The following is a 13,206-nucleotide window of genomic DNA, read 5'->3' as shown; positions in this document are numbered from 1 at the left end:
TTCACATTTAGGTCTTCAGTCTGCATGGAAGTTGTTTTGGAATAAAAAGGGCTCTAATTTTGTAGGACTGGCCGGTTGTATTAGTCTGTTTTAGTCTGCTATAACAGAGTACCACAGACTGGGGGGCTTAAAAACAACAGAAACTAATTCTCACAGCTCTGAGGCTGGAAGTGCAAGATGAGGGCACGAGCTTGGTCCGGGTGCAGCATTGTCACGGTACCAGTATGGCCAGGTTCTGGTGAGAGCCTTCTTCTAGGTTGCGGATGGCTGACCCACTGTGTTTTCACATGACTGAGAGCAGAGGGAAGGAGCAAGTTCTCTTGGGACCTTTATAAGGGCAATGATCCCATTCATGAGGCTCCATCCTCATGACCTATAACCTCCCAAATGCCCCGCCCCCTAACACCATCACACGAGGGTAGGGTTTCAACATAGGAATTTAGGGGGAACACAGACATTCAGTCCATGACACCTGTTTTCTCAGCATCACTGGTTCAGTACCCCTTTCTCTTCTCATCAGCCTGTAAAGCCTCCTTGTCAGATGTCAGAAGGGCTGTGTGTGCAGGTCTGTTCCTGGGGTCCCTTCTGTTACAATGGTGATGACTTACTTGTCCCAGCCACCTTGTCTTAATTACTACAGCTTTATACTGAGTCTTGTTATCGGTGGGGCCTATTGCCTTCTACCTCTTGTGTTTCTTCAAGCTTGTTATTGGTATTTGTAGTATCTTATGCCATATAAATTTTTAGAAGCAATCTGTCCAGTTTCACAAAAAGACTTGTTTGTGATTTCATTTGAAATTACATTGAATGTTTTGATTCATTTGGGTGAAAATAAACATTTTTAAGACATTTAAATTTCTTTTTCATGAACAGGTTGTAGTTCTTCATTTATTTAGATTTTCTATAATGTTTTTGTAAAGTTTAAAAGTTTTCTTCATAAAAGTTGTATGTATCCTTTGTGACATTTATTCCTATGAAGGTACTTTATATTTTTGGTTATTTTTTAAATGCCACCTTAAAAAATATTTTTAAACTCTTGTCTCTAGTGCATACTAACATGGTTGTTTCCTAGCAACTTTGCTGACCCTTCCCACTAATTAAATAATTAAAATAATATGTCTCTGGATCCTCTTGATTCCTGTGTAGATAAGCAAATAGTCTGCAAATAATGACAATTTGTTTTATTCTTTTCCAACCCATATTTTGCCCATGTTATTCCTTTTTCTTGCCTTATCACTCTGGCAAGAACCTCTGCTACAATGTTGAATACAAGTGGTGACAGCAGGCATCCGGAACTTGTTCCTGAATTTAAAGGAAATGTTCCTACTATTTCACCATTAAGTGTGGTATTTGGGTAGATTTTTACTAGATACCTATTATGAGATTAAAGAAGTTTTATCCTTCTATTGCCAAGAGTTTTATCACAAATGGATTTTGAAAATGACTGAATGCTTCTTCAATATCTATAGAGGACCTCATTGGCCTTTTTCTCCTTTAATCTGATATGTGGTGAATTGTATTAATAGATATCCTAATGTTAAGCCATGCGTTATATTACCATACTGGTATTCCTGAAATAAACCTACTGCATTATCTTTTTTATTTTCTGCTGGACTTTCTTGTTAATATTTTGCACTTTTCTACCTACGTTCATCAGTGAAACTGGTCATTTCTCAAATGTTCTTTGTCTAATTTGATGCCAAGGTCATATTAGCCTCAGTGAATGAGTTGGGGATATAATCTTTCTCCCTCTGTTTCCCTCTCTTTCACCTGTTCTCTTAAATAGTTTGTATAAGATTGGAAATATCTAGTTTTTTGTATGTATGGTAGAACTCATAAAAAGTATCTGAGTCTTCTACTTTTTTGGTGGTTAATATTTTAAAGTATTGAATCAATTTATTTCATGAGTGTAGGAAAATTCAAGTTCCTACTGACGAATTTTTCTCCTGGTTATAAGGCATCTTTTCTGGCTTCTTGGCATGTGTAGTAATTTTTAAAATCGAATTCTAGACATTTCTACATTGTGGAGCATCTGAATTATGCTTTCTTCCTGTAAAGAATGTTGGGCTTTGTTTTGGCAAAAAGCAGTTAAATTACTTGAGGACTTATTTGATCCTTCAAGGCCTGCTTTTAAGATTTTTTAGAGTTGCTCTAGGGTAGATTTCACTTTGGGAATAGTTAAGCCCACATTAAAGTATAATTTCTTTGGGGTCTCTACTGAATGTCTGGGGGCCTGGGGTGGAGGGACCAAGAGAACTGTATTCTGGCTGGTGGAAGCACAGATGTCTTCTGACTTTGTGTGAGCTTTGGGAATTCTTCAGTCTTCAGTCTTCTTTGTCCAGTCCATGGGCATGGACTAGTAGTCTACAGAGATGCAAGGGGATCCCTATGCAGATTTCTGGAGCTCTATTACTGAGCAACTGTTTCCTTTCTAGAACTCTGACCCACAGATTCCAGCAGCTACAACCTACCCACACTCTGACTTCCATCTCCCCAACTCATCAGAGTTGCTGAGCTGTTTGGGTCCCACCTCCCAGTGCCTGAGGTTTGTAAATTGCCTCTGGGAAGATTTGGAGTGATTGGAGGGAAGGGAGACTCATATGTTTCCCTCCTCTCAGTGCCTTTTGTGCCATGTCTGAAAACAGTCATTTTCATCTATTTTGTCCAGTTTGCTAGTTGTTGTTTACAGTGGGAGGTTAAGTATGGTCCTTGTAACTCCTTCGTGGCTGGATGTGGAAGTGCTCTAAATTTTTCTGGTAGTATTTGCATGATCTTTTACTACTAAGTTTATTTATAACTCTGTAGTGATTTTTTGTTTTGTGTGTTGGTTCTTTAGAAGTTTTTTTATTTTAATTTCTAAACATATGGGTTTTAATGATCTTTTATTGATTTTTAATTTAATTGTGTTCAAATTACATGATGATTTGATACAGGGTCTTTGAAATTTATTGGGAGTTGCTTTATGGCCTACGACAAGGTAAAATATTGAAAATGTTCCCTATGTATTAGAAAAGTATGTCTCTAATTTTTGCGGGCAAGGGAGCACGTTTGTTCATTAGCTCATGGTTGTTATGTTGTTCAAATCTTCTACATCCTCATTAATTATATGTCTGCTTGATCTGTCAGTTAGTGAGAGGTGTGTTAAAACTGCCGTGGTAAATTAATGAATTATTCCATGTTGCATGACTCCTAACGTTTGTTTTGTGGTTTCATCGTTCTGTCTCTCTGGGGCCATTCTGGGTAATTTTTTCTGACATATTTTCCAGTTCGTTAATTCTCTGTTCAGCTCCATTTAATTTGCTGATTAACGTGTCTGCTAAGTTTGAAAATTTAAAGGATTACATTTTTATATCTAAAAGTTCTGCATGGTTTTTCCCTCATGTTTTACTGCACTATTTCCCATTCCTGCTTATTTCTGTAAACATTTTAAGTGCACTTATTTTATAACCTGTATCTGACAATTGTAACATCTGAGGTCCTTGAGGATCTAATTCTGGTTTTCTTTTCCTTTTTTCCTGATTCTCATGGTGAATTTCATCTCTGTGTCAGGTAATATTTCACCATCAGCTGCTATTTGACAGATCTTCATCTCTGGGAATACTGGGACCCCAAGGGTAGGAAGCTATTTCCAAGGAGGATTTGTATCTGCCTTTGTGAGGTGCTTTGGGTGCAAACACCTGAGACCTACTCTGAGCTAATTTCTCAACCTTGGGCTTCCCTGATCGTGCTGGTGAGTTTGGACCCAAACCTGCATGAGGTCAGGGCTGTGGCCTCAAATTCTCAGAAGCACTGGCTTGTTCACCACACGGAGCTGAGAGTCATTCAGACCAATGCCCACATCCCTTTGACGGCAGATGGCTTTCCCCAGCCTTCCACTCCACGGGGGCTGTAACTTTGCAGGATCCAACTTTTTGTGACATTTGATTCCAGTCCCGACTGCCTGTGTTTGAGGCCGTCTCCCATCCCCCCACTCAGCAGGTGAAACCCAATTCTCTGCATTTCTGGCATCAGCAAACGCCTGCAGCTTCCTTCTGCGTGGGCTTGTGGGATGGGCTCCCCACTTTCATTTCAGCTCCTCCTTCCTCTTTTCCCCCCTTTTCCAGAATTCTCTTCTTTTATTCTGATGCTTGTTATTTATCCCAAATTTCTAGGTGATTTCTAACGGGAGGGTATCTCATCCATCATGTTGCCAGAAATGGGAGTCTCTCAATCACCTTTCTCCCCCCATCAGTTTTGAAATATTAATTTTAATGAGCAAAACTGATCTTTGTTTTCATGCACACCAGCGCTTGTCAACCGAAAGTGAGCTAGCTTTCTCTCTCCCTCTTTCCCTGAACCATTTGGTAATTATTTTAAAAATAATTCTTTTTAGCTAAAATATGAACATGATTTAGAAGAGTCGAATGTATCTACAAAAGTCATTTAGGGAATCAGCAGTTTTTGCTGTCTATCTGCAACCTCTTTCAGCTCCCTTCAGCTGTTTGTTGATACTTTTTGTTGTTACTGTTGTTATTTAGCTCTAGATTGCTAAATAATGTGCTATTCTGCTCATTTTTGGCCTGTTTCAGAAGTTACATAGGTAGAATTATATAGAATTCAGTGTTTGGTTCATCATTTCTAATTTATCTTCTCTCCCTCCTTAAATGCCATTGAAATAACAGTAGAGGTAAACTAAAGAAAGACCTAAATGCTTCCATAAGGATAAAAAAACAGAAGACGAGGCTCAGCAACCACGTTTTGGAAAATGAAAGGCAGAGCCCACGTGGTAACTGACAGCAGGTCCAGGAAAGCCAAAGGCACGGAGGGAAATTGGGAAGCAGCCCGCGGACGTCCTCACAAGGCTCAGGAACTGGGCCCCCAGCTGCCCTGGGCAGACGGGTCCAAAGTCTGCTCGAGAAGCAGCTAGACTCCTGAGAATTCTCCCCACCTGCTCCATCCCCATTTCTTTCTTCCTTTCTAACCCTTCTCCCTCCGTGATCGCGTCCATCTCCGTGACTTAAAGAGTCAGTGCTCACAAGCAACTGATGCATTTTTCCTGCCCTGACCCCTCCTCAAATGCTCACATCCGGCCTCCTCCCAGACATCTCCAGGCATCTCCTGCTGGCGCCAGGGTTAAGGGGTGAACAAGATGACAGTCCTCCTCTGGCAGAGCCTCAGCTGCTGGTTGACGTGCACCAGGTCCTTCTCAAGGCAAACCTTCAAGTCCCGAAGGTCCGCCTGGCAAACCCATGGCTCCCTGGGGGACGGTGGGTTCTGGATTGACCTGGGACTGCTGTGAAGGACTCCCCACCTCGACCCCCATGACTTAAAGCTATACATTTCCTCGTGAGTTCTGTGTGAACTGTACTCCACAGCTTTGATATGTTGTATCTTCATTATTCAGTTCAAAATATTTTCTAATAGTCAATGAGGTTTTTTTCCTTTGACCCATAGGTTATTTAGAATTGTATTGCTTTATGTGCAAACAGTTGAGAGGTTGTAGGTTTTGGGGGTGTTTTTAATTAATTAATTTATTTTTGGCTTTGTTGCTGCGTGAGGGCTTTCTCTAGTTGCGGTGAGCGGGGGTACTCTTTGTTGCGGTGAGTGGGCTTCTCTTCTCTAGTTGTGGTGGCTTCTCTTGTTGTGGAGCACGGGCTCTAGTGTGTGCAGGCTTCGGTAGTTGTGGCACGCGGGCTCAGTGGTTGTGGTTCGCGGGCTGTAGAGCGCAGGCTCAGTAGTTGTGGCGCACAGGCTTAGTTGCTCTGTGGCATGTGGGATCTTCCCAGACCAGGGCTCGAACCCATGTCCTCTGTGTTGGCAGGCAGATTCTTAACCACTGCACCACCAGGGAAGTCCTGGTTGTAGGTTTTTTTATTGCTTTTTTTTTTTTTTTTGCGGTACGCGGGCCTCTCACTGTTGTGGCCTCTCCCGTTGCAGAGCACAGGCTCCGGACGCGCAGGCTCAGTGGCCATGGCTTATGGGCCCAGCTGCTCCGCGGCATGTGGGATCTTCCCGGACTGGGGCATGAACCCGTGTCCCCTGCATCGGCAGGTGGACTCTCAACCACTGCGCCACCAGGGAAGCCCTACTGCTTTTTTGTTTGGTATTGATGTATAGCCTAATTCTACTGTGGTCAGAGAACACATGAATTTAATTTTATGAATTTAATGAACTTAATTATAAATTGAAATTCGTTAGCCTTTACTTTATGACCAGCATATGGCTCATTTTAGTAAATGTTCCATGGGCGCTTTAAAAGAATGTGCATGATAGATATTTTTCCTTTTCAGTAGCTGATAGAATAGGCAAAGCAGGGACTTCCTAACAGTCCAGTAGTTAAGACTTCGCTTTCCAATGCAAGGGGTGTAGGTTCGATCCCTGGTCGGGGAGCTAAGATCCCACGTGCCTTGCCAAAAAAGACAACAAAACAGAAAACGTAAAACAGAGGCAATATTGTAACAAATTCAATAAAGACTTTGAAAATGGTCCACTTAAAAGAAAAAAAAAGAATAGGAAAACGAAAAAATTTTATCTTTTTGTTTTCAGCCTCTCTGTGTCTTTTTATTTAAAGATGTCTCTCGTCAACAGACTATAACTTTAAAAAAAAAATCTGTTCTGACAACTGTAACATTTGACTTGGAGTAAATGGTCCATACTAATTGACTTGAGCTTTTATCTAGGGTCTTAAATCTTCATTTTCCATTTGACACTTTTTTTGTTCTGTTTTTCCTCCTGTATTGCCTTCTATTGGATTAATAAAAATATTTAAAATTTTTTCTATTTATCTTGCTATTAACCTGTTAGTTGTCCATTCTTTCTCTGCTCTTTTGATGGTTACCCTAGCAATTGAAACAAGTATCCTTGACAGTCTAATATAAATGATTACTTTTCTACTTAACGTTGAAACCTTAGAACCTGTATTTTGGCTTCCATCATTTCTGTTGAGAAGTCAATTGTCAATCTTTTTTTTAATATAAATTTATTTATTTTATTTTTGGCTGCATTGGGTCTTCAGTTGCTGCATGCGGGCTTTCTCTAGTTGCGGCGAGCAGGGGCTGCTCTTCCTTGTGGTGCGCAGGCTTCTCATTGCGGTGGCTTCTCTTGTTGCGGAGCATGGGCTCTAGGCACGCAGGTTTCAGTAGTTGTGGTGCGTGGGCACAGTAGTTGTGGCTTGAGGGCTCTAGAGTACAGGCTCAGTAGTTGCGGTGCATGGGCTTAATCGCTCTGCGGCATGTAGGATCTTCCTGGACCCGGGCTTGAACCCTTGTCCCCTGAAATGGCAGGCGGATTCTTAACCACTGTGCCACCAGGGAAGTCCTCAATTGTCAATCTTATTCTTGTTCCTTTAAAGGTCTTTTTTCTCCTGCCAGCTTTTAATACTTTTCTTTTCGTCTTTGGTACTCGACAGTCTTATTATGATGTGCGTTGGTGTAGTATTCTTGGTGTTTGCAGAGCTTCTTGAATCTGGATGAAGTACTAAAATACTTCAGTAGTTTTAGACAATTAATGGTCATTATCTCTTAAAGTGTTGCTTCTCTCCTATTCCATTATTCTCCTTTTAGATTTCAGTTGCATGCATGTTCAACCATTTCACTGTGTCCTGTATTTCTCTGACTCTCAGTTTTATATTTTCCATTCTTTGTTTTCTCTGTTCTTTAACTTTCTGTTGACCTGTTCTCCACTTCGTGAACACTGTCTTCAGATGTGTCTAATCTCTTCAGTTTTTAATTTCAGTTATTGTATTTTCAGTTCTAAAATTTCCATTTGATTCTTTTTTATAGTTTCAAATCCTCTTGCAAAATTCTCCATTTTCCCTTTATTTTTTCCATCCTTTTCTCTCTTATTTTGAACATATAAAAGTCATGATTATTTTAAAGTGCTCGTTTGATAAGTCCTAGATCTGGATCATATGTAGGTTTGTTTCTTTTTACCTTTCTTTCCCAATTTGTTTTGAGTCATATAGCCCTGTCTCTTTTCATGACTTGTGAGTTTTGATTAGTCTCAGAAGTTGCCTGCGAATACATATTCGAGGCTCCAGAGGGCTCAGATTTTCTCTTCCAGGCAGGTGGAGTGAGGGTCATCCCTCATTCAGTCAGAGACCGAGCTGAGTCAGGACTGGCTGCAGTTTGATGAGGTGCAGCCTACCTGTGGTTCTGCCCTGCTTTTAGATTCTGTGCCCTTCAGGGCTTTCAAATCAGACCCTGGCATGATTGCTGTGGCCCCTCCTCCCAGTGGACCCAGAACTCTAACCTCTGACTCCTTGGCACCTGAGACCGTGGAGGACTTCTCTTTGATTTCCAGAGGCTTTCTGCTTGAGTTTTAAACTTCCGCCCCTCATGCCTTTGGAGTTAGGCAGATGTCTTAAGGGGAGAACTGACCATTTGTTCGGCTTAAGTCTCTGCTTCTTTCTCCTGGGATCTTGACCTCTCAAGTTTTGTTTTTCTCGACCAAAAAGCTCTGCAGGTTCTCCATCCCTCAGCAATGGCTTTCTGCCTGGGAAAACTCTAGATTCCCAGCCTCAAGCCCGTGACCAGAATGCAAAACGCTCAGGGAGAAAGTGCTGGGGAAAGTCCTCCCCTGCCCCGGTAGCCCCATCTCTGGAATCTTGGCCTGCCTGTCTGTGTGGCTTCTGTAGCTCTTAGACCTTCACACAGATTTAAAAATTGTATGCAGCTCCTCTAGTTGTGCACGGAGGGGAGGCAGCAACCCTCTGCCACCAGCCGTTCTGCCACCTGGACGCACAAGTCCTCCTTTGTTTTTCATGCTTGGTGTCAATGCATAGTTTCTATCCAGAGCCATACGCAGAGTCTCCTATATGTTCTTGTAACACTTTCCAAGATAAAGTTCTAGCTCTATTTTTCAACATGGGATAGCCAGTTGTCCGATACCAATCTTACCCAATCCCTGCAATGCTGCTTTATCATATGTTGGCTTTGTCTGTGTGTGTGTGTGTGTGTGTGTGTGTGTCTGTCTGTGGCCAAGCTTCATCTTTTCCATTGATCTCTCTGTTCTTGTGTCACTACTAGACTTTGTAAATTATTGTAGCTTTATAGTAAATATGATAGCTGGCAGGGGATGCACCCCCTCTTTGTTCTTATTTTTCAAAACTCTCTTCCAAATACTTGCCAAATTCCACTGAAAATCCTGTTGGAATATTTTGCTTACTGGAATTGCGCTGAATTAATATAGCTAAATCTGAGGAGAACTGAACATTTTGCAATGTCAAATTGAACATCTTTCATAAATATTTTCTTCGTTTCTAATTATTACCTATTTCGCCACTTGGGAATCACTTATTCAAAGGATACGGCCTTTATTTTTAAGGCATGAGGCCTGTTGCTAAAGGCTTGCTAGGAATCTCACCCCAGTTTGCATTCTCACCAAGAATTCATGACCTTGTTCCTACTCTTCCCACTCTAGCCAGCATGTCCTAAGGCTTTTCTCAGTTTAGAAAGGGCAAAGATTTTCCAGCACAAGGAAACATGGATTCTCAGAAAGGCACGTCCTCCAGTCCACCCTGGACGGTCATTCATGGATGTAAGAAGGTGAAACAGTGTTGGAAAAAACGTTCCTGGTGTGTAGATGAGGGTGCGCTTGGGCTGTGAGGGGCTGTGGGGTGGAGCTGGGCACGATTCCAGCCCCTGAATTCTGCTCCACCCACCTGGGCTTTTGCTTGTGTCCTGAACCCGTTGACCCTCAGCTGTTGGCTGGCCTGGCACTTCCCTCTCTCCCTGTAGCCTCTGGAAGAGCTGTGTTGCCCGAGGGGATGGTCCTGCTCCGTGCCCAGCCTGCCCTGGGAAGTTCTGGGGAGCCTAGGAGCTGGCCCTGGGACTTTACAGCATTGACCTCAGCCCTGGCCATGCCCTCCCCCATCTGTAGATAGAGGGTCCCCAGGGTCTCTGCAGGCCCCTCCTGCTCTTGGTCCTGGGGTCCATGTACAGAGGTCCCTGCCCCATTCTAGAAGGGGGTCTTTGGGCCAGATTCTCCTGAGGGTGTCAATTACAGGCAGGGAGACTGAGGCAGAAGATTCCCTTTTCAGAAGGGGAGATGTCATGGAACCTCAGTGTTCCATGGAATCACCCTCCCGGCTCATCCGAGTCTCGGGGGCACTGCTCTGTCCATTCATCTTGGGCCCGTGGGCTTCCAGCCCAGGGAGGGACAGCCCTCTCGAGCCGGCACAGACCTGGCATGGAGCCTGCCCGGGGCCTGCGTCCTTGGGAGGTGGGGGGGTGCCTCCTCCGTGTGAGTGTGACCTTCAAGTGGACGTGAGGGTCAGCTTCACATTCACACCTGGGTGGTGGCCAAGCAGGCCCAGGGAGTGGCAGCCGCGTGCCTAGGCTCACCCCGTGGTGGCCGACAGTGGCCGCGCCCTTGCCCTCTTTCCTCAGGCATTTGCCCCGAGCCTGGCCACACTGTGGGTTCCCTCTTGGCTTTCCCCTTTTGTTTGTTCTTAAAATTTTTCCAAAGTAACATGTGGAGACGTGGCATCCAGGTCCATCAGGGCTGCGAGTCTCTACGGGAGAAGCAGCCCCGCCCGGGCCTCACCCTCCACAGTCCGTTATTGGTTTTGTCTGATCCGTTTAGATCCCACTGGGACAGAGTCAGCTTTTCTGCCCCATCGCACTGCTAACGACCCCACCACGTGCAACGCCTCTCACCGTCTTCCTGCTGTGTTTCCTGTGTGTTGGTTAGTATTTTGTGTTTACACCAGCAGAACTAGTGAACATTCTTTCCTGCTGCTCTCAGGAGTGTACTCTGCTTATATTTTCTTTCTTGAAGAACATTGTATCAGGAATGAGTGATAGCATAATGCCTGGGGTCATCACTGATCTCTCATCAAACCCTCTGATGGATGCTTCTCCACGTTGGGAGACCACCTCCCGCCTCGCAGCCCCGTCTTCTTCCTGGCTGGGTCCCCTCCATTGCCCTCCGATGAGGAACATCCCCCCCTCGAGGCAGCCCCAGGGTCCTGCTGGGACCCCTTCACCATCCTCCGGGCTGGGCCCGTACCCACGTCTGCCCCACCAGCCACCTACCTGCTGGAGCACAGGTTCTAGCCTCCTGCAGAGTCTTCCTGGGTCTTCCTGTCACCCTCCCTCCCAGTTGTGATGTGGGTGAGCTCAGAGCTCTAGGCCGAAAGTCACCGTTCCTCAGCACTTTGAAAGTGTTTCTTCATCTGGTATCCATGAGATGCTGATGCCATTCTGAGTCTCCATCCTTTCTCTCTGGAAGCTTCTGGAATCTTCCCTTTAGCCCTGAGGTTCTGAGATTTCACAGTTTGCTGTGGTTTCTGACCTTTTATAGCAGGTGGGGTAGGTAGACCCTTTGAATTTGGAGACTCATGACTGGCTGTGCTGGGAAGTTTTCTTGAATTATTTCTTTAGTAGCTTCTTTTCATTGATCCCCAAATTTTATTTCTCTCCTCACGCAGAAAATTACTTAATTGTATTTCCAACCTTTTTATTTACTTCTGAAGGTCCTGTTTTCATAGTCTTAATTTCCAAGGACTCTTTCTTATTCATTAAACGGTCCTTTGAAAAAAAGCATACTTCACTTGCTCATGGGTGAGTAAATTTCCTTTCTGAGGATATTAATTACAAGGTGTTGAAACATTTTTGTTCTTCTCTTCCTGCTTTGTCTCTTTCTGCTGTGCTCCTTTTCTGTTTGCTTTAGTCTCTGTATTGCTTGCTAGAGGCTGTGGTCCTGTTTCCCCAGCAGAGGACCCTGCCCTCTTCCCTGGCAGCCAGCAGGTGGGCGCCCTGCAGCAGGAGGAGGAGGCTGGGGTCCCCCACTACTGGGCATCTTCACTGGGCTTTTCACACCCACCTTCAGCTGGTCCTCAGAACTCCAGGCTGGACCAAGCCTCACTCTCCCAGAGGGTAGCCTCTGGCCTCCTGCCTGATGGTGGCATGGGGTGGGGGGGCAGGTCCTGGATGTTCACCGGGTGGGGATGGTGGTCTCGGGGTCTTCATTACTCTGCTGGGGCTGCCGTAACAAAGTACCACAGACTGAGGGCTTAGACAACAGAAGTGTATTGTCTCACAGTCTGGAGGCTGGAAGTCCCAGATGTGCAGGGTGGTTCCCTCCAAGGCCATGGGGGAGAACCACTGCCTGCCTCTCTCCTGTCTTTTGGCGGTTTACCCCCAGTCTTTGGCTTGTAGACCTCTGTCTTTGTCTTCACGTGGTACTCTCCCTGTGTGCGTCTCCTTTTATAAGGACGCTGGTCACACTGGGCAAGGCCCACCTCACTCCAGTGGGACCTCATCTTAACCAGTTACAGTGCCAGGACCCTGTCCCCAAATAAGGTCACGTTCTGAGGTCCTGGGGTTTAGGACTCAGCATGTGAATTTTCAAGGGATACAATTTAACCCATGACATGGCCTGACCCTCCCTCTGCTAACTTTCCACAAAACACCTGTTTTTGGTCCTACCCAGCCGCTGACCTTCAGAGGCACCTGGAGTCTTTCCGGGTCCCAGAGAGCGAATCGGCTGTTTCTTGTTAGGCTCCAGCTTTCCTAGGCTTCTCTCATCCCGTTGGCGTTCTTTCCTAAAACTCGCGGCATTTCTCACCTGCAGCTGCCCTGCTCCGTTCCTCTTCCTGTGGACTGGTTATCCGAGCAGGTGTCACAGCCGGAAACATCTGCGCTGCCCTTGTGGATATTGTTTCTAACTCGTATCTCCCTTTTTCCCAAGGTGTCTTCTGTGCCCGCTGGGGCTCCTGCCACCACTAGGAGTGACCTACAAAGGCCGCAGAGATGGCTGGGGCCTCGGTGAAGGTGGCGGTGCGCGTCCGCCCCTTCAATTCCCGAGAAATGAGCCGCGACTCCAAGTGCATCATCCAGATGTCCGGAAGCACCACCAGTGAGTATCGCGGCTGCTGCGCCCTCGGGGCCGCTGTGGCTGCTGGGCCCTCGGGGCCGTGGCTGCTGGGCCCTTGGGGCCGTGGCTGCTGGGCCCTCGGGGTTGCCGTGGCTGCTGGGCCCTCAGAGCTGTGGCTGCTGGGCCCTTGGGGCCGTGGCTGCTGGGCCCTCAGAGCCGTGGCTGCTGCTCCCTCGGGGCCGTGGCTGCTGCTCCCTCGGGGCCGTGGCTGCTGGGCCCTCGGGGCCGTGGCCGCTGCTCCCTCGGGGCCGTTGCTGCTGGGCCCTCGGGGCCCTGGCTCCCTCCTGGTCCACCCCGGGTGTCGGTCTCCTGGGACTGCAGTAACAAATGACCACAAACTGGGTGGCT

The 13,206-nt window shown here is 45.8% G+C and overlaps 1 protein-coding gene across 1 annotated transcript in view; it reads left to right on the top strand.

The window, feature by feature from the left end:
• Positions 1-13,206, top strand: part of KIF1A (kinesin family member 1A) — an 87,610-nt gene that overhangs the window by 7,170 nt on the left and 67,234 nt on the right. Inside the window, exon 2 of the mRNA XM_065881198.1 lies at positions 12,673-12,840. Within this exon, the coding sequence (XP_065737270.1) occupies positions 12,735-12,840 (106 nt within the window). The 5' untranslated portion in view covers positions 12,673-12,734. The remainder of the gene's footprint in view (positions 1-12,672; positions 12,841-13,206) is intronic.

This window comes from Phocoena phocoena, chromosome 7 (assembly GCF_963924675.1).
Source record: "Phocoena phocoena chromosome 7, mPhoPho1.1, whole genome shotgun sequence".
In the NCBI taxonomy this organism is placed as follows: domain Eukaryota; kingdom Metazoa; phylum Chordata; class Mammalia; order Artiodactyla; family Phocoenidae; genus Phocoena; species Phocoena phocoena.
Note: the sequence above shows the minus strand (reverse complement) of the source record. Positions and strands in the feature narration are given on the sequence as shown.